Genomic DNA, 22,294 nt, shown 5'->3' with positions numbered 1-22,294 from the left:
GTCCTCTTTCACTACATCCATAAACCTCCTCTCTGGTCTTCCTCTAGGCCTCCTGCCTGGCAGTTCAAAACTCAGCGTCCTTCTACCAATATATTCACTATCTCTCCTCTGGACATGTCCAAACCATCTCAGTCTGGCCTCTCTGACTTTATCTCCAAAACCTCTAACATGTGCTGTCCCTCTGATGTACTCATTCCTGATCCTATCCATCCTGGTCACTCCCAAAGAGAACCTCAGCATCTTCATCTCTGCTACCTCCAGCTCTGTCTCCTGTCTTTTCCTCAGTGACACTGTCTCTAGACCAAACAACATCACTGGTCTCACCACAGTTTTGTACACCTTTCCTTTCATTTTAGCTGAAACTCTTCTATCACACATCACACCTGACACTTTTTCCCACCTCTTCCATCCTACCTGTACACGCTTCTTCACCTCTTTTCCACACTCTCCATTGCTCTGGACTGTTGACCCTAAGTACTTAAAATCCTCCAACTTCTTGATCTCTTCTCCCTGTAACCTCACTCTTCAACCAAAATTATCAAAAATAAAAATTACGTCATTGGGTACTTTATCTAATCCCAGTAAATGTTAGTCCTTAAAACAATAATGAACAAAACGGCGTTGCAATATAACAGCAGGAAAATATGAGGATTTTGTTTTTAAAAAAAACAACAACAGCAGAAACACACAAAGCCAATCACTAGAGTCAAATACCTAAAAAACAAAAACAAAACATGATCGCAAATTGTTATGAAAGAAAATAATATGAACTATTTTGCATAACTCTTCCGTGCATAGAAGTCTTGCTAAACATTTTCTGAAAACAGAAACTTCGTGTTTAGTAGTAGTTTTCGATAATGTACTCTTTTGTCATTTCTCATTCATCACATCACTCCCCTTTCATGGCTATGTGTTTTAATTTTTCCTAATTTTGTGCCACACTACTTCCTGTCGCCTGCAGGAAGCAAGAGCATTCCCACACACTCACTTCCGCTTTTGTCTTTTAGCTACAAAACTTCCTAATTTTCAGCGTTTAGATCATTTTAAATTGGTCATTTATTTGCTTGGAATTACATTTGTTAAGATATCAGTATATTGCATGAACTTTAACCGTTTTTAGTGTTTTCTATTGGCCGTTTAACAATAATTTCTGTGTTTTTCCATCTCGCCTCCGGAACAGAGCTGTGATTTCTTTGACCACCATCTCGAGATGAGTGCAGCTCTTTGGCTGCGGGGCCTGGATGGAGCTGTTCCTGTTCTGTTGTGTGTTGGACACAGGATGCTGGTTTATCTCTCGTCCAACTGATGATTGCATTTAAATATTGTTTCATCGTCAAATGCGATTGCCTGACTGCGTGTTGTTGCGGCTGCTAGCAGAGGAGGGTGAGTGCTGATCGCTGTTTGTCGCGTTGGGGCCGTTTTCCTGTTAGTTTCCTCTGTGATGTTTTGCAGCAGCTGCTTTGAGGTAGCCTCGGTTCCGTTCGGCTCCAGCTGTTAAATATCTGATATTCTCTGTTCTGTGAAGGAGAAAACACAAAAAAAAACCTGGTCAAATCAGCTGAAGTCAATTTCATCTTGAATTAAATCTGAATTATATGATTTTTAACTGTGATTTGTCGTTACGCCAGCATTCACTTTGCACAACCAACGTTAACTAATCTAGTAGAACTAGTTAACATCAGCAGTGTGGAATTAACTAAGTCCAATAGGGTTATTGGGAGAAGATACTCCATCAGATGATAACACCAGGTAAATACAGTTTAAACACAATTCAACAGAGGTTCTAGGTATTGTTTCCTAACTTTACCTCCAGTATTTGTCTTCAGTATTTTATAGAGACCTATTTGTAACCTGGTGCTTCCGACAGCAGTACATTAGTATCCATAAATGTACCTGATACCACAACCTTCTATAAATCCTGTTCAGAGATTTTTTGTGGGACTGAAGTCAGGACACAGTGATGGTCAGAGTCACTCAGAGGACTAAAATAATTCCCTTATAAACCCCTAATTATTTCCCTGAAAATAATCGTGATAGGAAACTGTCATTGTGACATCCCTATTTAGTAGTTTGGTTAGTGGCCTGACTGTGTCGTACTTTACTATGGACTGTGTTGATTATTATTATTATTATTATTGACACATTATTTCATTTCTTTGTCACTCATTCCTCTCCTTTTCAGACACGTCCATGATAGTATGAGTCCCCCACCTCTGCCTGTCGTCTTCTGCTGTTGTCACAGGAAGATCTGGTTGCATTCAACAGCCTAAGAAAAGCACATCTTCATTTTGGACCCAACAATTATTTCTGCCTGAATGTTGCTATGGAATAACAAACGATGAATAGATACACCACCATCAGACAGCTTGGAGATGGCACCTATGGCTCGGTCATCCTCGGCCGCAGTCTGGAGTCAGGGGAGCTTGTGGCCATAAAGAAGTGAGTCGCTGGAATATTTTGTATGTTGCTGATGTCCTCAAAGATTATTAGATTTTTGTGTGTGTTTGTTTTCTAATTTTAGAACCAGTGTCCTTCACCATACTGTATTTTGTTTCACTGTAAGCAGAGGTCTTTGTATTGACAACCCACCTGTAAGGACTACAATATGTAACTTGTCAGTCATGATTTGTGGAGTGTCTGGGAGTGCGGATAGTTAGGGTGGACTGCTATTTATCATTTTTAAATGAAACAGCAAACGATTTACAGTGGGGGGGGGTTTGGTTTGTTTTGTTTTGTTTTGTTTTCAGAATGAAAAGAAAATTCTACTCCTGGGAAGAATGCATGAACCTTCGTGAAGTCAAGGTGAGTTTTTTTCCCCCCCCTGCATTTTAAGGACAGGTTCACACATTAAAATATTTGGAAATGTCAAAATTCAAATGATCTGAATGAGGATCCTGTTTTCTGTACAGTAATTCAGAGTACAAGCACAAAGCACAGTTGACTATTTGTCAGAGAAGAACCCTATTTATCATCTTAATAAATACAGAGTGGTGCGTGTCTATATTAATACACTTTTTTGATTACTGGCTGTTAAGTGGTCCCTGTTCATTTATGAGCACTGGTGAATATTCCATTCATGCAATCAAGTTTGCACATGGATTTGTACATCAGTAAGTATGAATGGTGTGCTGCTATTCCACTGATAAACAGGCGATCTGTAAAAAAACCAGCACATGCAATGGTGAGGAAGAATACAAGCTCTAATAAATACAGGATGTTAAATGTTGAAACAGACAGATTCTGTGAATATACAGTATGTTGTTTGAAATCAGTAATACATGAAGGCATTTTGGTGGTGGTAACACAAATAATGTCTGTGTAGGTTCTCAGTCATCCAGGTCATGGTTACACAAATAATGTTCTGAAGCGTTGGAGTTAGTTACATACTGAATAATAATTAATGTTATTCATTTCATATTTCTCAATGTATTATTATGTTTCTGTTTTTCATTCAGGGTTTGAAAATGTCAGAGTTCACACTGCGTAATGTCAACACTGATCTCTCTCTCTCTCTCTCTCTCTCTCTCTCTCTCTCTCTCTCTCTCTCTCTCTCTCTCTCTCTCTCTCTCTCCGTCTCTCTCTCATGCACACATTTTCTGTTCAGTTGAGGTCTAGTTACATGTAGAGGACAGAAGTTAAACACAGCTGATGATTTGTGGATAAGCTTTAATGATGATGACTCTATTGGTTGTTTTTGTGTAGATTTGTCAACATATTGTGTTGTTTCTCTTCACATCATTTACACCATATTACTGTTTAAATTTCCTCACAGCCCAAAGTCACACAGCAGCTCTCAGAGTAGAAGGTGATTCTTGTGTGCTGTTGGTCTTGAGCTCTGGTTTCCATCCCTGGCCTACTCTCCCTATTTCCTAGAGCTTGACTATACCACAGTAAAATATGTGTCAGTACGCTGGTCCTTTAGAGCCCTGCTAATTTCAGCATGTACTACCATAAAAGCTCAAAAAGTCCCCTTGTAGCCTTACTAAAATTTGGCATGGTTAAAACTTTATCATCCCAGCACTGGAAAATAAAAGTATTTCGCTCCATCCTGCTGTCTATTACTCCATCTTTATTTTCCCTTTTGAATTGTAATCACAAATTCCACCTTTGCAGCATTTCTTCCCCCTCCCCAAACTACATTGTGTTCTTATATTTGCTATATTTTAAACAAATGTTTTGTTTTATAGTGGTAGGACATGCTTTTGAATGTGTTGCAGTGACCTTTGTGTACTGTAAAGCATGGTTAGACTTTCAATGTTTTTCTTCTTTTTTTTTATCCCCAATTTTTCTTACGTGATTCTGTATCTTTGTCCTTTCAGTCCTTAAAAAAACTCAACCATGCAAATGTGATCAAACTTAAGGAAGTGATTCGAGAAAATGATCACCTGTACTTTATATTTGAGTACATGAAAGAAAATTTATATCAGCTTATGAAAGACAGGTATGTATAGCTGTTACTTGTTGTAGTATTGATCCCACATGGTCTTGTTTACATTTTCTATTTCAGTTTTTTTTTTTTTTGTTTCTTGATACAGGACTCGCTTGTTTCCTGAATCTGCAGTGCGAAATATCATGTTTCAGATACTACAGGGGCTGACATTCATTCATAAACACGGTATGACTGTGTAAAGTGCTGAATTCAATGGAATACGACCAACTTTTGTCATTTGGCTAAAGATTGTCATGTAATGTGTTTTTTTTAGGGTTTTTTCACAGAGACATGAAACCTGAGAATCTGCTGTGCATGGGACCAGAGCTGGTTAAAATAGCCGACTTTGGACTTGCCAGAGAAATCAGATCTCGCCCACCATACACAGACTATGTTTCCACTAGATGGTAAATGTCTATCAAAATAAATGAATCATGGGAGTTTACTTGATATGTCTGTGCACTCAAGAGTCTGCACCAACTCTTTTTGGACCAGGTACAGAGCCCCAGAAGTGCTTCTCAGATCCACATCCTACAATTCACCCATAGACCAGTGGGCGGTAGGCTGCATCATGGCAGAGCTTTATACCCTCAGGCCTCTTTTCCCAGGCTCCAGTGAAGTAGACACCATTTTCAAGATTTGCCAAGTCTTGGGTACACCAAAGAAGGTAATGTTTTTTAATTGTTGAGTGTAGGAAAGACAAAAATACAGAGAAGTTACAGAAATTAGATATGCAAGAATGGAGTCTTTGTTGGGACATAATTGAACAACTAATGCTTTCATTATGACACCCTCTATTTTCGTAGAGCTGCTGCGTTCATCTTTCAAAACAGATTTCCTTGTTGAAAGTGAACGGCACTTTGTAAACGATGTGTAAGATGGACTCTGTCTTCTCTCCAGAACGATTGGCTCGAGGGATACCAGCTGGCAAATGCTATGAATTTCCGTTGGCCTCAGTGTGTTCCCAGTAATCTGAATACACTGATCCTTAATGCTAGTCCTGAAGCCATCCATCTAATGACAGACCTGCTCCAGTGGGATCCCAAAAAGAGGCCAGCCTCTGCCCAGGTAGTCTCTGATCCACACCCGCATTTTCCCAAGTGAGTATGAAAACTGATGTTGTTTGTCCAAATCCTGACATTTTCTCAGGCTCTCAGGTACTCCTACTTCCATGTTGGCCAGGCTTTGGGCACTCCTCAGCAGATCCTGGAGCAGGCTAGGCCTCAGAGAGGCATCATGCCGCTACAGGCTCCTGTCCAGTCACAACAGATGTTGCAGCAGCAGCAAGCACTGTTGCTTAAGCCTGTACCCCCATCCCAGCCTCCACCTTCAAACCAGCACTGCTCCGCCTCCAGGCCTCTACAACAAATCCAGCCCTCCTCTGCAGCTTCCCAGGCAGCAGTGTACCAACGGCAAGAGCAGCAGCCGAAGCACATCGTCAAGCAAGAGCAGCCCGAAGGAACGTCACCGGGCCACCTTCCTTACATTGTTGACAAGAATCCCCAGAGCAAGGTCATTCTGTTTAAAATGATTCGCTTCACATGTGTGGTTTTGTGATACGTTACTCACGTGTGCTTAATGTTGACTTGTTCTTTCAGCCAACAAGACAGGAGTCAGAAAATTCTAATTTACTAAGCTATCATTTCAAACCGAAAGGAGGCCGGCGACGTTGGGGCCACGTCACAGGACATGTTAAGGGTGAAGACCTGGACGACTATGAAGAGGCTGATCTGACATCAATACATATTCTTGGAAAAAGCAACTTCTCTGCGGAAAAATCCAGACAGGGGGACGATGCACAGAGCAGGTGAGGTTATGTTGGTATGTTTTACAGAGGTTGATTTGTTTAAAATTAAAGAATTATCAAAGGCAAAGTCAGCTTTATTGTCAAATGTACCATATATCCAGGACATACAGCACAGATGAAATTTAAATCCTCTCAGACCCACAGTAAAAAGGCAGTACATCTCAGGCAGTATAACAGGCAGTACAACAGGCAGGACAACACAAAGTTATACTAATTATGTGTTTGCTAGTCTTTTCACATTGGCCATAGTATGTTTTGATGAATGCCTTCTCCGTTTCAGATATGGAAATGTTCTGGATTTTAGTCGACCCAAAGGAAAAGAAGATACCCCTTTAAACCTGAACAAGACAGCAGCTTACCAAGAGCCATCAAGAACCGCTTCTGCTAAGCAGCATTACTTGAGGCAGTCCAGATATTTACCTGGTAATGTATATTCAAAGAATATACATAAGTGTATTCTAGCAGGACTGAAGGTAGACTGGTAATATTGATTCAAATCATTTGTGGTTTGGTTCCGCTGTTGAAGGTAAGCTCTAGCATGCAAGTACTATTCATACCAAGGTAATACCGTATACAGTAATGCGAATCTTCAGTCAACAATGGTAACCCTTACCCACTGCAGCACTTACGTGCAGAAATAAATGAAAGATGATACAGACGAGATCTTTACATTAGAAATAAAGATCAAGGGCGGCACTTTCTTTTTTTCATTGTTTGATATTGTTATTAAAATTAGGTCTACTTGCAGAGTATTGTTTTAATTCATCGTTCCCTTTGCCTTGTGATCATCAGTGAAGAATACATCCAATCATCTGTCTGTATCATTTTAAGGTATTGGTACAAAGAAGAATGTGGCCATGAATGCCAGTAAAGACTATGCTGGAAGCCATCTGTGGGGCAACAGCAGTATTCCCTTTGGAGGGACTCTGCCTAGTCGAGGGGCCCATGGTAAACCTCCCAGGACATCTGACAATGTCACTGTTATCTGTGCAACTTCTCACCGCTGTTTGTTTCGCGTGTCAGGCACTAATACAGTCCCAGGTGGATACATGCCATCGTTTTACAAAAAAGACCTTGGTTCCTCTGGTCACAGAAGGCATCAGGGTCCTTCCATGGAATCTACAGCATCAAGTGAGGATGATCTTGGAGCCTTGAGCGTTCTGTAAATGTTTCTGTCTCAGCTAACAAAACTGTTGTTGTTGTTTGTATTTACTGAGATTTTGTTGGTCTATTAGATTATGCAACGTGGCAGTCTGGGCGGAGTCAAATAAACAGCTCTGTCAGTAAAACTGTCCCTGGGATGCTGCCGCGCCCACCAGTACAAACCATCCATGGGCGAACAGACTGGTCTGCCAAATATGGACACCGCTAGTAGCCCTCCCTGGAGCTCTGATAAACGTGGAAGAGTCATCTCAGCTCTGAAGTACATTTTCACCTCCAAAGAGTAGGCCTAGTTGTTTTATAATCATAATCTGTACATATATCTTAAGCAGCAATAACTTTTTTCATAACGTGTACGATGGATGTTGTGACCTGTAAAGTATTTAAGAGTGTGTGTAAAGTTAAATACAACTGGTTTACATGTGAGCCCAGATTTGCTCTTGAGTGTTCTCCTGTCCTACTGAGGGTGGACCTGTAACCCTCAGTAGGACAGATGTCTCATTTAATGATCTTCAATCTGCGTACAGAATTATATTTGATGTCACTGTGACTTGTTTTTGGCTGACTAATTACTTTTGCATCTGCACAAGCCAGTTAAATGTCTGTGTAGGTTCTCAGTTATGCAGGTCATGGTTATCCAAAGTGTTCAGGTCAATCCACTTGTCTGACTTTCTTAAAGTCCAGTTGATTGGTTTAAACAGCTTTGGGAAAGCCAGTTAAAGTGATTTACATTTCTGCTGTTTTTTTTAAACTTTGTAATATTGTCAAACGTTATCTTTGTATTGTTAATGAAATCTGAGAAGCTTTACCTTCAATCAAATAAATGGAATGCAAGCACCATTTTACAAATCTGTTCCGGCTTCCGATGTAAAAGGATCCAACAACCTGCTTTTCACCAGAGTTTGAGTACCACATATAAAAATCTGCTCTTTGACAGGCCAACCGATGAGCCTCATTGGTGACGTCAAAGTGCAAACTCCACAATTTTTGAAAAATCCAGCCGACACAGTTGTGATGTGGGAATTTGGAACCTCCAGTGGAAATACACCGAGAATGTACTTTTATTCAGCTATTGAAACATATTGCATTTAGATATTTGGAGAAGGAATATGTGTCAATAAATGGTTTCACATTACGACACACCCACCAGATGATAGACAAGATACAACAATAAAACAGGGAAATGAAAAGGTTCTACATACATCGTGTTCAGACTTGAAGAGTTATCCGTCAGCTAGAGGTGTGGAAGCGTAACAAGATTTTATTTGGGATGGGAAACATTTCCTAAGTGACTCTTGTGACAGAATATAATCTGCTTGTCCTTTCCTTCCTTAGACACAGGCTTGGTGTCAGACTTTATTCTAATGTCCAGATATTTTGCCACCATTTCAGCACCTTCACCCAAAATGCACAGGGCCTGTGTAGACTTCCTCAGAAGTTAATCAACATGCTGCTTCTTTTTTACTTTATCTTTGTTCCACTGCCTCGGATAAATGTGCCTCATGTCCACAATCTGGAAGATGGTTTGATGCATCACTTCATATTGTAGGTGTTCTTTTTGCTATACTTTCATGCCATATGAATTGCCCAAATCATTTAAAAAGTGAGCTCACATCTTATATTCAAGCAATAAACTTACTGCATTTATTGTCTAAAACAGCAAAAATATTCATAAAACAATGACTGGCTTTTTGAGGAGGTGTTGCATTTCAACAGGAAAGTTACCTCTGCTTTTTATGAACAAGAAGAAAAAGGGAGAACATGTGCAGCTGCTTCGTGAATATAAAAGATTAAACAAACTGATGTGGGCATCTATCCTGCAACTGCTGACATTATCAGGCTGTGTTGGTGTCAGGCACATATGTTAAAGTCTGCCCGCGGGCCAGATATGGCCCGTGATGAATTATTAATGGCCCACCGGGTGATTTTTAATTAGGTACATCCCGCTTCAATTGTATAGTAATTGTCAGTGTTCGTGTGTCCGTCCGTTCGTTTGTCCGCCCGTCCACCAAATATTTTCGCAAGCGTTGCAGATAGAAAGATGAAACAAAAAGCACATTACTTGGGCGGCAAAAGGGGATGAAAGTGAGATGATGACCTTGACCTTGAGAAAAGTCACGATCAAATTTAAGCTTTTGTACACTCAGGAACCGGATAGTATAGAAAGACGAGTGAGAAGGCCAGTGTGAGTGAGACCCTAGATCAGGGGTGTCAAAGTCAAATACATGGAGGGCCAAAGAAACAAATATGTTCACAATTGTTCTCACAGGTTCTCTCTGATGAAGCTGAACAAAACATCACACAGGAGCCATCTGACTGAAACACTTTCACTCCATCCTGAGGATTTCCTCAGCTCAGAGCCTGAAACTGATTAACTTGTACGAAAGATCAGACTCTGTGAGCATGACACAGCAGTGAAGTATTTTCAGTTTTAAATTCAGTTAAATTTTTAGATTTGTTTCCACAAGACATGGTGTCTCTTTGAAAGAAATATTGGTTTGTCTGCCATAGATTTTTTTTTTAATTTATATTTTATTTTATTTATATTTAAGTCAGTTCAATGCACTCAGGGAAAATTGCAGATAAGAGCCATGAGAAAGGATTTAACTCACTTGATTTTTAAAAAAATATTCACTATTTGAAAGCAGTGATTGTTAGGATCATAGAGCAGTACATTTTTTTGCACAATAATGCATTATTATTGTCCATGCACAATAATTTCTTTTCAGCTTATAATGCATGCAATTTCAGAGATGCATTTATCTTGATATTAATGTTTGATATTTTGTTTTTGAAGGACATTTACTTGTTTTTGCTGTTTGCCTGTTGAAAAGGTTTTCCCTTGAAGTTACTGACAGAGCCATAAATAAATAAATAAATAAATAAAGATATTGCTTTATTTATTTATTTATTACATAATATACACTGTGTTAGCTCTTGGTTCAATATTCTATGTTCATTTCAATATGTTTTAATAAACATTGAACCAGCCCGGCCCTTGGCTTGTAGAAATTTGTTGCAATGCAATGCAGCGTCATCAATTACCTTGATGAACTTGTGAAGTATGTCTGGCGAGCGCCTGGTGTATTTGTGATGAACATATTAATTAGTAAAAAATAATATACTCTAATAGTATATTTGACATATTTCACTGTTTCACATACACAATTTGAAAATGTACAGCTTAGCTATTCGCAATACTACCAAAAGGAAGGCAGACTGCCACGTGCAGTGCCGCATTTGGATGTGCCTGACGCTTGGAGCTTAACTTCCCTACGTGTCCTACAAATGGGCCTTGAGCTTGTTTGGAGGTTCTAGCAGGGGAGCAGCTACTGGTACACCGAAGGATGGTCGTACGCCTCGGGGACGTCGTCCTCTTCCACCGAGCGCGGAGCTTCGGGAGGGACACACATGGAGCGGTGAGGGAGGAAGGGGACACCCGCCTAGCCAGCCAGATCAGCCGAATCAACCCTAGCGATCAATGGGGTGACAGATGTCGCAGCCAGATCGCCCTCACATCCAAACGAAATGGAGAACCATGTGAGTATATAAAGCTGCAAAGAGTAGGATGATTTACTGTCGGGGTGTCGAGTATCAGTCCCGTATTTACGAGTATTTCAAAACGTTCGCCTACTGAGCTCACAAATCTTAAACCCGTTGTTACTTCTCACTGGTTTTTTCAAGGGTTGCGCTAGAGGTAGATATTTTCCCATGAGGTGTAGCGGTAAAATGTTAATGTCACACGGCCACAGCCAATCACAGTCTTCATGTGTTTACCACGCCTTCATTGTTTTGTTTTTTTGTAACTTTCGCTGACATATAAAGACGTCAGCTTAATGACTTCTACTCAATCCATTTTGAATTCTACACTGCATGTACGGCAATGTAAAATCTCTAAGTGAAAATACTTCATATATATGCTAGTTAATACTGTGATATGTGACTATGATTATGAATTTTTTTTATTCAGAAAAAAAACCCAAAGCCACGGCTGAGAGAGTTGTGCTGCATTACTTCAATGGGAGAGGTAGAATGGAGTCAATCCACTGGCTTTTGACAATTGCACAAGTGGAGGTGAGGAATCTGAAGCTTTGCTCTTCTTTATGAATCCAAACCTGCATCATTTTCTCTCAATCTGTTTGTATTTAGTTTGATGAGGTTTTTCTCACAACCCGTGAGCAGTACGAAAAACTCCTGAATGGTGAGTTGCTTTCAAAAACATTGGTTTACAGAATGTCTTTCTTCAACTTTCATGTCATTTGCTTCATTATAATTTTGTTTAGGTTTTTGGGCGGCTTTTGCTTAGGTGTTACTTTCTCATGTCAAAAACTGACACCAAGCACTTTTCTGTTGTTTTTTAAAATAATCTTATGTATGAAACTGTCAATTTCATTTTCTTTTTTTATGAATTCTGCAGACGGAGCTTTAATGTTTCAACAAACAAGTTCCCATGGTGGAGATCGATGGCATGAAGCTTGTTCAGACAAAGGCAATCTTGAATTACATTGCAGACAAGTACAATCTTCATGGAAAAGATCTTAAAGACCGTGTCGTGTATGGCTCATTTTGTTGACATGTTGGGAGATTTACCTTTTTGAGTGTTCCATAATAAAGTGATGCTTTTCCTCAGGATCAACATGTACTCAGAGGGACTGATGGATCTCATGGAAATGACCATGATCCTGCCCTTCATTTCAGATAAAAAAGCAAAGCTGGACGACATTCAAAGGAAAGCTAAAGACCGCTACCTTCTAGTGTTTGAAAAGGTGTTACTGTACTGTTTATCTTGTATATTTCATAAAATGGATTTAAAATCCCAAGATGTTAAATTGGGATGTGGTGATTATATAAATAAATTAAATATTTCTCTTTAACAAACATCACAGGCTCTGAATGGGTATATATTTCTAGTGGGAAGTAGACTGAGCCTTGCAGATGTGCAGCTACTTGAATGCACCCTGATGCTGGAGGAGATATTCCCTGCAATTCTTGCAGATTTTCGAAATGTAAAGGTAAGTGTCTAAAAGGGACAAACTGTCTTAGGGAATATACAACCAAGAGAATTAAACTACACCAGTGTTTATATTTGAAATATATATAGTTATATGTGTTCTATGAAACATTAAAAAAAAATCAGTAGAATCAAGCACCATTCAGATCTAACTCAAAACTTGATTGTTTTCAAATGTAAACTGAGTTAACAACACTTTATACAATCAGAATTTAGTCTGTCCCCATCATTTCTGGAGCAATCCTGTTCTTCATGGACTGACGCAGTAACGTCCTGTGGTGTGATGTCACCCTCAAAGATGGCGGTCCACAGGTTCTCAGTGGGGTTTAGGTCTGGGCTCACAGCAGGCTAATGCAGATTCCAGAAACTGGGCTCATACAGTGACAGTGTTCTTCCAGCAGAAATGTCACCTCAGAGTCAAAGTCCTTCATATCTCAGTGGATTTTTTTGTTTGTGTTTTTTGGCATGTACAGGCTGGCCTAAACCAGTTACATAGGTGTAGCAGGCAAATAGTTTGATCCTGATTCAATCTTGTGTTGTTGCACAGTTGTGAAATGCCAGCCTTTAGCACGCTAATGACAACACCTTGTCAAAGTTCACTCTTGTACTGACATTTTTGCAGATTAATTTCTTCCCAATATCTATACTTGTAATGTATGTGGGGTCCTTTAAGAAAGGGTTAATTATTTGGGATTAGCGTAATAAAACCATGTATGACATTTCTCTAAAAAAAATTATGTTTTCAGTGTCACAAAAATCATTTCAGTGTAATCAAAACTCAAATACAATTAAAACTTAAATAAAAATCTGCCCTAAATTAATGAATAGAATAGAATAGAATAGAATAGAAAGCCTTTATTGTCATCATACATAAGTGTACAACAAAAACTCAGGTGCAAGAGAACAAGTATAAAAAAAACAGAACACAGGTATAAGAAATAAGCAATTATAGAAATAAATTTAGAATGAGCCGTCAAGAATGTAGGAATTTACTGCGCAGCAGAGGACTCCATAGCAGCAGTCATTACAAAAACATTGCACAGAGTACATTTGTAACGTGTATAAGAAATACTTTATTTATTTTCGTGAAATTCCTGCTAAAGTATTTATATAGTCTGCATATACAGTAGTTCACCCTGCATTGAGAGGTTCAATAGCGCCCTCTACTGGAGTCTACATAAAGCAGATCGGAAGCAGATGTCTGGTGTCAGTTCCGCCCAGCACCCTGCTCCGGTAAGATGGTCGGATGTTGTGCTCCGCAAAATATATAAATTACATAAAAGCTAACGTGAGATTTGTTGTAAGATTAACAGAGAAGTAACAGCACTTTCCAAGGTATCTCTGTGCATTTACGTTATGTATCGTTTTGTTGTTGCTCGCGTTAGCATGTTATATTTTGTATTGAAGTAAATTCGTGATGACACGCCCCCCTTTGCCATCACTGGCTGTAGGTGATCACGTGACGCTACATCGATTAACCTACCTGTGCTACAGGGGATTTTGCGCACTCAGTAGTCGATTTATGCGTGTCATGATGATACGTCACCTGATTGCTTTCTTAATATTTTAATTCATAGTAACTATGTTGGAGTAAAAAAAAAGAAAGTGGTCGGACGAATATGTGCAACGTGAATTTACATGTAGTGTATAACGGAACGTGATGGGAGTCAGCGCTCTGCATGATTTGCAATGTCAAGTTGCAAACTTGCTGGCTCTGGCAAAAATAAAGGAACACTTCCTTAAGCTGCATGGAAAACAACAGAAACAGACTTTGATGTGAAAATGACATCAGAATAGCACTTAGTAGCAATAGTATGGATGTCCCTGATCTTCTTCCCAGGCTTTCCAGGTCAGGATGACCTTGAACCCCTCAATGAAGACGTTCCTACTACCAGGGAGCAAGAGAAAGCCTCAGCCAGATGAAAACTATGTGAAGACCATCAGGGAGGTCTTTTCAAAAAGTCATTAACTTCATTAAAAAAAACTGCCTCATTTGGCAATGCAAAATATTTGAGAGATGAGTTTGATATGGACCGTCTGAACAGACTCATCCGCAGAGCGGGCTCAGTTGTTGGGCTGAGCCTGGACTCTGGATACGCTTCTGGAGAGCAGGACCAAGTCTAAAGTTAAGGCTATCATGAACAACACCAGGCACCCCCTACACACCACCTTCTCCCAGCAGAGAAGCACCTTCAGCGGCAGACTGCTGCCACATAGCGCCTCCACAGAGAAGCTGAGGTCCTCCTTCATGCCCCGTGCCCCTGTATTATATTTTAATTTTATACTGTCTATATTTTAATTTAATTTTATACTGTTTATATTTTAACTTTATACTGTTTATATGTTAGTTATAGTTTAGTATGTAAGTCCTGTTACTGCTGCATGTGTCTGTTAGTGTAGTGTATGTCTTGTGGTATGTCCTATGATGTCAGTGTTTCTTTTTCTCCTGGTGTTTATCCAGTATTTATTCGTTATGTAATGCTTGAGCAGTGGATATATACAATTTCCTTCGGGATTAATAAAGTATCTATTTTTTATGCTAACATAAATTGTGATCCATGTGCATCACTCAAATTTGCTTGTTTACAAAATACTGCTTACTACCACTACTGTCAGACAGAGGAATCCAGTGATGTGAGAACTCTTATGTGGTCTGTGTTGAAATGTGAGTTTCATGCACTTTTATTTGAGAAATGTTGTTTTTTGTTCCCCTTCTCTGAAAAATCTTGGCCGCCAGTCCTTTTGCATTAAAATAAAAACATTAAAAATAACATTAATTTATTCAGCTTGTATTTTTTTTAGAAATCACAAATATATCAACTTTATTTCTTAAAGACATTTCAGTAGTGAAGATTACACATTCCATTCTTTACACTTTTTCTGTTTTCGATCATTAAAATACTTGAGCCTTCTGACAGACAACAGCCTGATGTTGTACTGCTGAATGTAAAACTGTTACAACTACAGCATTCACAATACTGACACGTCTGTGCTGCTGCCAGAACTAGATTACAGTACTAGATAATCTTTTGAACAATGTAGCAGTTGTGTGGTTTTGTGGTCACAAGAATATTATCACAAAGCTCATTTAGTGTGATAACTGGGAATGCTTCATTGAGAAGAGGCCCTTCATCTGGTCGGTGTTGTCGTCACACAATGATGAGTAGTAACAGCCGGAATACCATCAACAGACTGTGAGGAAAAAGAAGGAATTTCATGAATGCTTAATTCTTGTAGTCATCTTTCAGCTAATTGTATGTACCTACACACACACACACACACACACACAAAGATAAATCAATGCACTCTGTGATCTTTTAAAAGCAGGGAGCAGCAGCACCACCATGCAGTCACCCACATGGGAAAAGCCACTGTGGCTCGCTGTGAGAAGGCTAAGTACAGTACTAGTTCCCTCAAAAAGGAGTCACACATTTACATAATACGTTGACATTTAAATACTGTCGCAGCTTCTTTTCAGTTCTGTCAGAGATTATAGACTTAGAGATAAAGTAAGCTGTACAGCAGTCCTGAAGTTTGATGCATTTTCTATTATTCCACACTGACTTTGCTAATATAAAGTGTGGATGATTCATGAATGTATAATACACGTTGAGAAAGTCTGGTTCTTACCTTAGACCTGACATTATACCAGCAGGCATCAGCTTTCCAGATTTCTTGTATCGCATTCCCATCACAACTGAGAGCATTCCTGAGGCCACTGGAAGCAAGAAAACAACATGAAATGGCACTGAAGGGACAAGTTAGACAGCTTTCTACATAAAGAACTGGCTGAACCAGACTCACATAGTGAGAACTTGATGTCCTTGGTGTCATTAGAGATGTTGTATGCACCATAAGCAGATAATGCCCCAAAAACGATACCAGCCATCAGGGACATCACACTGCCTAAAATAAAACACAAATATTATGGTGATGATTACACATAGGGTTAACTATTTCATTAATTGATAATGTAGCAGGATTGGTTGAGATTTCTGACAAAAGCAAACTTATAAAGTTATCAAGATTGAGCTTTGACCTTTTCTCTTGTATCCCAGAAATCCTCCAAAGGCAATGGCTGCAGCATAGCCGAATCCAATCCAGTCCACTGCCATCCTAGTCCAACAGGAGTCGTTTCTGCTTGTCTTCAAGTACAAAAAGCAAAGCCAATCATATTTGAAACTCATTGGTTTTCAAACAAACTTTAAGCAAAGTCAATGCTCCACCATTTAACTTGCTTAAATAACATTGAAACTCAAAGCCTTACTGGTTTATAAGTTATTGAATAATTATTACCAGGGCTTAAGCTTTTAATAGTACAGAAGTTTCACACTCTACCCCTGCAATAAGCTCAAACAACCTCTAGGTGTCACTGTAAGATCTTTGAAAGCAAAATACAATAATACATGGAGATTACAAATATATGTAGCCGCGCATTCACAGTGACAATTCTACGAATCGTGATGTTCTAACTGATATGTCAATTGAAGTTTACTGCTCTATTAATCGCCATGCTATGTTACATACCTTGAGTTCAACCAAACGAGCAGCAGCACTTTAAAATGTTGGCAACTACCTCTGTCGTTACCTCCCAATTCGTGACAGCACGTACTTCCTGCCACATCTACGCATGCGCTGTTTGATTCGCGATGTGTTCAGGGCCACATGGAAAAATGGGAAAGTTATGTAAACGAAATTTAAAGTTGACACTTGGCAGAAGAGTTCAGTACATGCTATTTTTGTTTTTTCTTTTTTTGTGTGTTAACAAAATATAATTGTAGCGTAAAACAGCAGAGAGAGTCAATAGAAAAATCTCTTTTATTTCACTCTGAAACCCATTGACAGAACTTTAAGAGTTAAGGAATTTGAAAACTGGGTGTAGATCAATGCATAGTCAGAGCAAAATATGCCGCCAATAATTAGATAAGTCATTTACTCAATAATATAGATAAACATTGTCAAGACATAATTAATCATATAACCTTTAACAAATGAAGTCTTTTTGTAACCACCACAAACATCTAAAATGTCTCTGCTAATGTATATTTGATACCTTATAATGAATAATGTGTCATACTGATGTCTCAAATGATGCAGCTTGATTGTAAATATGAATACTGGTTTAATTGTAATTGTTTTTAAACTAAAAAATATCTGTTGTCTTGAAGTTATTTCAGTAATCACGATAAATCAATAATTTACAAATGAACCATGTTTCTGTAACCTCCTTTACAGGTAAAAGTACACACTAGGTTCGTAGGGCTAAGTTGGAAAAAGGTTGGACACGCAATGAGTAAAAAAAGAGAACACACGGGTCATTTTCAGCAACACTGTATTAACACTTTTAAGAAATAAATTTTAACCACTGCCGGCAGTCACTTTAGTTGTTGTTTGAAATTGTCTTTTGTTTTTTACTTGGTGCACCCTTAATGAAATAAAATAAAATAAAATATTTTTCCCAAAAAGAGTTCAGTTCACTCGGGTAGCTCGCCATCTCCTCCTCAAGGAGAGAATCATTCCAAATCCAGGGTCCAGAATCTCAGGGTATCAAAAAAAGTACAAGAAAGTAATAAAACAAACACTTGATGTTCCCAGGGTCGCTTCAGTGGTTCACAAACTTTTATCTGCTCGCACAGTCTCTCATACCAACATAAAGACTTTTTTTTAACAAGTTTTATCACATAAATTCTCCGTGTCTCTGTTACCGTCTTGCTGCTCTCAGTTTGTTTCGTTTACACACTATTACCGCGTTCCTCGCATGAAGGGGGCGGGACATACGTTGCCCTAGCCAATAGCAACACAGCTCAACTGAAACGAACCAATGGAATCACTTTTAAAAGTTTCTTCACAGGACCATCTACTGAAGCAGAAGACCTCTGGGATAAAATGAAATTATAAATGAAAAAGAAGATTAAAATAAGTAAGGTTGTTTGGATTGAATGATAAATGTATGACTTAAAATAAAAAAGGTGTTCTAAATGAAAGAACATAAGTTTAATATGTTTCTCATATTTTAACTTTTTTCCCCCTACATATTTTAGCAACAGTTAGGTTTCTTATTTCCACCCGGTTACATTTCTATTGGCCGAAACCAACCAATCACAATCACCAGTGGTTTTCTCTGTGCCAACATTCTTTTTTTTCATTGCGTCACTATTATATAAACACTTCAACTTCACTCTGGAATGCCTTCCTTCCCACGGATTTCCTCACAGAGCGGTCAGTGTTACTCATATATTTTGCCAAATATGCCAACTAAGAGTTGATAAAAATGCTAAATCAGTAATAATTCTCTCTTTACAGGTTAGAGGTTAACATTCAGAAAACACCAAAGCCATGGCTGGAAGAGTTATGCTGTATTATTTCAATGGAAGAGGGAAGCTGGAGTCAATCCGCTGGCTTTTGACAGTGGCAGAAGTGGAGGTGAGTAAAACCTGAAGCTTTCCTGTCCTTTATGAACAAACCTGCATCATTTTCTCTGAATTTGTTGTTAATGTTCACAGTTTGATGAGATTTATATAACAACTCGTGAGCAGTATGAAAAACTCCTGAGTGGTGAGTTGTCTCTAATCTCTGTGGTCTAATTCCTTGGCAAATAATTACATTGCAAATTATGAGGCAAAGGTCTCATACAATGAATTAATCTTTTACCAATGGGAGTGCCGGCTGCTGTGTTTCCTCTGCAGACGGAGCTCTAATGTTTCAACAACTTCCCATGGTGGAGATAGATGGCATGCAGCTTATTCAGTCAAAAGCAATTTTGAATTACATTGCAGACAAGTACAATCTTCATGGAAAGGATCTTAAAGACCGTGTCATGTATGACTCATTTTGTTGACATGTTGGGAGATTTTACCCCTTTTAGTTTTACGGAATGAAGTGATGCTTTTCCGCAGGATCAACATGTACTCAGAGGGACTGATTGATCTCATGGAAATGATCATGATCCTGCCCTTCATTCCAGACCCAAAACAAAAGCTTGATGAAATCCAAAGTAAAGCTAAAGAGCGCTACCTTCCAGTGTTTGAAAAGGTCTTACTCATTTTACTTTGTATATTAAATGAAACGGCTCAGGAACTGATAAAATTGCATCTGATCCCTGACAGGTAAACTAGATATTGTATTTCTTTGACAAACTTCACAGGTTCTGTCTGGTTCCATATATCTTGTGGGAGGTAGACTGAGCTGTGCAGATGTGCAGCTACTTGAATGCACCCTGATGCTGGAGGAGAAATTAGCTGGAATTCTTGCAGACTTTCCCAATGTAAAGGTAAGTGTCTATAAGTGAGATTTTTGGTGGATAAACAAATAAAAAAATTTAACCCACGTTGACATGAGTGTCATCTGGCGAAGCCAGAAGTACAATCACAGCAATCCACACTTCTTTCCCCAGTGGGGGATGACTGCTCAAACACTGTCAGAGCAGCGGTGTCCGTCTGTAACTTCAAACATTTCCCCTGCTCTCCTCACAGCACTGATCTTTGTCCTCCCTCCTTCGTCTCTATTACAGGTAGTCCTCAAGATACAAACATCTGACTTACAAACAGTCATAGATACGTACAACTGCGGGATATCCAATTACTGCGCCTTATAGTATTTTCTGCACTATAAGGCGCACTGGATTAAAAAACGCACCTTTAATTAATTGTTTATTTTTTAATTTATTTCATATATAAGGCGCACCGGATTATAAGGCGCATATAATAAAAATTTTTAAAATAGATTTAAAAAACTAGTGGCTGTAGTTGCGCTATCTGTCCACTAGCTAGAGAACTCATGACTGTGAGTACCTTTAATCAACTGTGAACGGCCCTGTTGTTATTTCATTGAACCATTCTGAGCCTCATCAAGAAAACCTGATCACTTGATCACTTTGCCATCTTAGAAAGAAGTCAACACGCATATTAAAAAACCTGACATTAAAAACTGGTTAAATTCATTACGAGTGCAGTCAGTGAGGACAGAGCGGATTATTTCCTGATCTGAAGTTCGAAGCAGATATTTAAACTCCGACGTTCGTCTTCGTTTATTAATTAAATATTGTTTCGATCGATCGGTAGTCCAGTTGGAGGTGAGATGCAGCTATTTGCTGCTGTGTGTCCTAAACAATTTTTTAACCAGTTTTGCGTGTCAGGCGGCTACTTTACTGGCAAATGTGATGGTGTTTTACTCCTAGAACTGACTTTAACCTCGGTGTCTCACCGCCGTGAACCTCACAGCACATCGCTGCAGACAGAATACACAAGCCTGAATGTGTCCCTCTGCCGGCCGCCCCCCCCAGAGCTATCAACTACATTTACAAATCAATTGCAGCACACCAGACACCTTTGTCTAGCAGTGACTCAGGTCTTGAAATTTCAGAAAATGACTAAACGTAAATCTAAAATGATGATTTGTCCAATGACATTGCAATATGTTAAGTATAAATGGTATGAAACAAATACTGAATGCTCTGTTTATAGATGACTTGATGTGTTTCTTCCAGTCTTTCCAGGGCAGGATGACCCAGATTCCTGCCATTAAAAGGTTCCTACTACCAGGCAGTAAGAGAAAGCCTCAGCCGGATGCCACATATGTAAAGACCGTCATGGAGGTGTTGAAAATGAAATTACCATTGCCTTGATCCAGTTCTGATCTGGTTCATTCCTCTTGTTGGAAATGCATTCAATGTACAACATCTGGATCAATGGCATTTGTTTATGTTGAGATACTGCATTACTGTCACAAATGGACATTCCACTTACCATATAAGTACTCTCACTTGTCCAAGATGTATTCTGCTCTCACTCAATGTCAGCAGGGATATGCTAACACCCTTCTAAGACCCTTCATGGGATAAGTGGTTGAAAAAATAAATACCTAGATGAAATGAAAAAAAACAAACTGCCATGATCGTATGTGACACCTGTATTCCAAATATATATGGTCTTTGCTTAAGGAATGTTGCTGGTTGCCTTCTGTCTTCCTTATTGCTATAATGCAGGGGTTTCCGATCTTTTTGTGAAGATAGACAGATTTGTTAATGGGAATGGGCCCGAGAACCAATATTCACTGACAATAACAGAACAACACAACAACGGATAAGCCACTGACACTAACGCCAAGTTGAAGCTGAGCTCTGGGTCTCAGTATGCATGGCATATCTAGTTGGAAGGCAGGGCTACACATGCATCTAATGTCATTGGGGTAATTTAGTCTTGATCTGAAACACATTTTCAAGTTCCTAAGAGGGAAAGTTTGCTCAAACGAATACATGGAGCAAATGTCCCATCCAGAAAGTTCCCCTTATCCAGCTGTTGGTAAAAAGACACTGTAGACATCTGCGTCATCGCTGTCAAACTTAAGCGCCATCAGCTCCAGCTCAAGGTGAGGTGGAGCCTCATCAGGGTCCATGGTGAAAGGAAAGGACAATAACAACACATAATTTTCCTTAGCGACAAAAAATCCAAAAAGTAGTTGTTGAATTCAGCAGCGAGTGGTGGAATGACAGCTTTGTACCGCTTTACGTGCACACCCTTATTATCAACCAGCACAGTGGTGTAGTGGGTAACACTGTCACCGCACAGCAAGGCAGTTCTTGGTTTGAGTCCTGCTCTGTGCAGTTTGCATGTTCTCCCCATGTTTGTGTGGGTTCTCTCCAGCTTCCTCTCACCTCCAAAAGTGTTCAGCTTAGTTAAACTGATGAAACCAAATTGCCCGTAGGTGTAAGTGTGTGTGAGTGTGTGTGTGTGTGTGTGTGTGTGTGTGTGTGTTTGCCTGTTAACATGTGGCTCTGCGGTGCACTGGTGTCGTGCCCATAGTGTACCCTACCTCACACCCCCAATCTGTTAGGAAGAGCTCCAGCACCCCATGACCAATGACAGCGGATGAAGCGGTTACTGAAGAC

General features: G+C 39.3%; 3 protein-coding genes and 1 pseudogene across 5 annotated transcripts; 3 read left to right on the top strand and 1 right to left on the bottom strand.

Annotated features, from left to right (window-relative positions):
- The first annotated feature begins 1,220 nt into the window (after positions 1 to 1,220).
- Positions 1,221 to 8,235, top strand: LOC137603595 (serine/threonine-protein kinase ICK-like). 3 transcript variants are annotated; one of them, XM_068327191.1, is made up of 14 exons: positions 1,221 to 1,383; positions 2,183 to 2,439; positions 2,748 to 2,802; positions 4,320 to 4,441; positions 4,536 to 4,615; positions 4,704 to 4,836; positions 4,925 to 5,096; positions 5,330 to 5,497; positions 5,579 to 5,941; positions 6,028 to 6,236; positions 6,517 to 6,659; positions 7,068 to 7,184; positions 7,260 to 7,367; positions 7,472 to 8,235. In XM_068327191.1, exons 2-14 carry the CDS (start codon positions 2,339 to 2,341, stop codon positions 7,606 to 7,608), a joined length of 1,908 nt encoding a protein of 635 aa, XP_068183292.1. In that variant the 5' UTR covers positions 1,221 to 1,383; positions 2,183 to 2,338; the 3' UTR covers positions 7,609 to 8,235. The 3 variants fall into 3 exon arrangements, with proteins under 3 accessions (XP_068183292.1, XP_068183291.1, XP_068183293.1); XM_068327192.1 differs by lacking the exon at positions 1,221 to 1,383 and adding an exon at positions 3,773 to 3,805 and having other exon boundaries at positions 2,397 to 2,439; XM_068327190.1 differs by having other exon boundaries at positions 7,068 to 7,367.
- Positions 8,236 to 11,218: 2,983 nt separating this feature from the next.
- On the top strand, positions 11,219 to 14,384 carry LOC137603413 (glutathione S-transferase-like; annotated as a pseudogene).
- Positions 14,385 to 15,255: 871 nt separating this feature from the next.
- tmem14a (transmembrane protein 14A) lies at positions 15,256 to 17,067 on the bottom strand. The gene is made up of 5 exons (XM_068326859.1): positions 16,936 to 17,067; positions 16,448 to 16,553; positions 16,213 to 16,314; positions 16,039 to 16,126; positions 15,256 to 15,600 (listed from the first exon to the last, which is right to left on the bottom strand). The coding sequence occupies exons 2-5, from the start codon at positions 16,521 to 16,523 to the stop codon at positions 15,558 to 15,560; spliced, it is 309 nt and encodes a 102-aa protein (XP_068182960.1). The 5' UTR covers positions 16,524 to 16,553; positions 16,936 to 17,067; the 3' UTR covers positions 15,256 to 15,557.
- Positions 17,068 to 18,542: 1,475 nt separating this feature from the next.
- LOC137603412 (glutathione S-transferase A4-like) lies at positions 18,543 to 21,349 on the top strand. Its single transcript, XM_068326858.1, has 7 exons — positions 18,543 to 18,627; positions 18,712 to 18,831; positions 18,912 to 18,963; positions 19,095 to 19,227; positions 19,305 to 19,440; positions 19,553 to 19,678; positions 20,894 to 21,349. The coding sequence occupies exons 2-7, from the start codon at positions 18,745 to 18,747 to the stop codon at positions 21,029 to 21,031; spliced, it is 672 nt and encodes a 223-aa protein (XP_068182959.1). The 5' UTR covers positions 18,543 to 18,627; positions 18,712 to 18,744; the 3' UTR covers positions 21,032 to 21,349.
- The last annotated feature ends 945 nt before the right edge of the window (positions 21,350 to 22,294 follow it).

Source organism: Antennarius striatus, chromosome 11, assembly GCF_040054535.1.
Source record: "Antennarius striatus isolate MH-2024 chromosome 11, ASM4005453v1, whole genome shotgun sequence".
NCBI lineage: Eukaryota > Metazoa > Chordata > Actinopteri > Lophiiformes > Antennariidae > Antennarius > Antennarius striatus.
This window is presented reverse-complemented; position numbering and strand designations above follow the sequence as displayed.

Bases quoted from the DNA above. Each gene is read 5' to 3' on its own strand.
- LOC137603595 (XM_068327190.1), top strand. From the start codon at position 2,339: ATGAATAGATACACCACCATCAGACAGCTTGGAGATGGCACCTATGGC. The intron at 2,440-2,747 runs GTGAGTCGCTGG...TTTTGTTTTCAG, and splicing joins GAGCTTGTGGCCATAAAGAA to AATGAAAAGAAAATTCTACT. The intron at 6,660-7,067 runs GTAATGTATATT...TATCATTTTAAG, and splicing joins GCAGTCCAGATATTTACCTG to GTATTGGTACAAAGAAGAAT.
- tmem14a (XM_068326859.1), bottom strand. From the start codon at position 16,523: ATGGCAGTGGACTGGATTGGATTCGGCTATGCTGCAGCCATTGCCTTT. The intron at 16,127-16,212 runs GTGAGTCTGGTT...TCTTGCTTCCAG, and splicing joins GGACATCAAGTTCTCACTAT to TGGCCTCAGGAATGCTCTCA. The intron at 15,601-16,038 runs GTAAGAACCAGA...TTTTCCTCACAG, and splicing joins GGTATAATGTCAGGTCTAAG to TCTGTTGATGGTATTCCGGC.
- LOC137603412 (XM_068326858.1), top strand. From the start codon at position 18,745: ATGGCTGGAAGAGTTATGCTGTATTATTTCAATGGAAGAGGGAAGCTG. The intron at 19,441-19,552 runs GTCTTACTCATT...CAAACTTCACAG, and splicing joins ACCTTCCAGTGTTTGAAAAG to GTTCTGTCTGGTTCCATATA. The intron at 19,679-20,893 runs GTAAGTGTCTAT...TGTTTCTTCCAG, and splicing joins CAGACTTTCCCAATGTAAAG to TCTTTCCAGGGCAGGATGAC.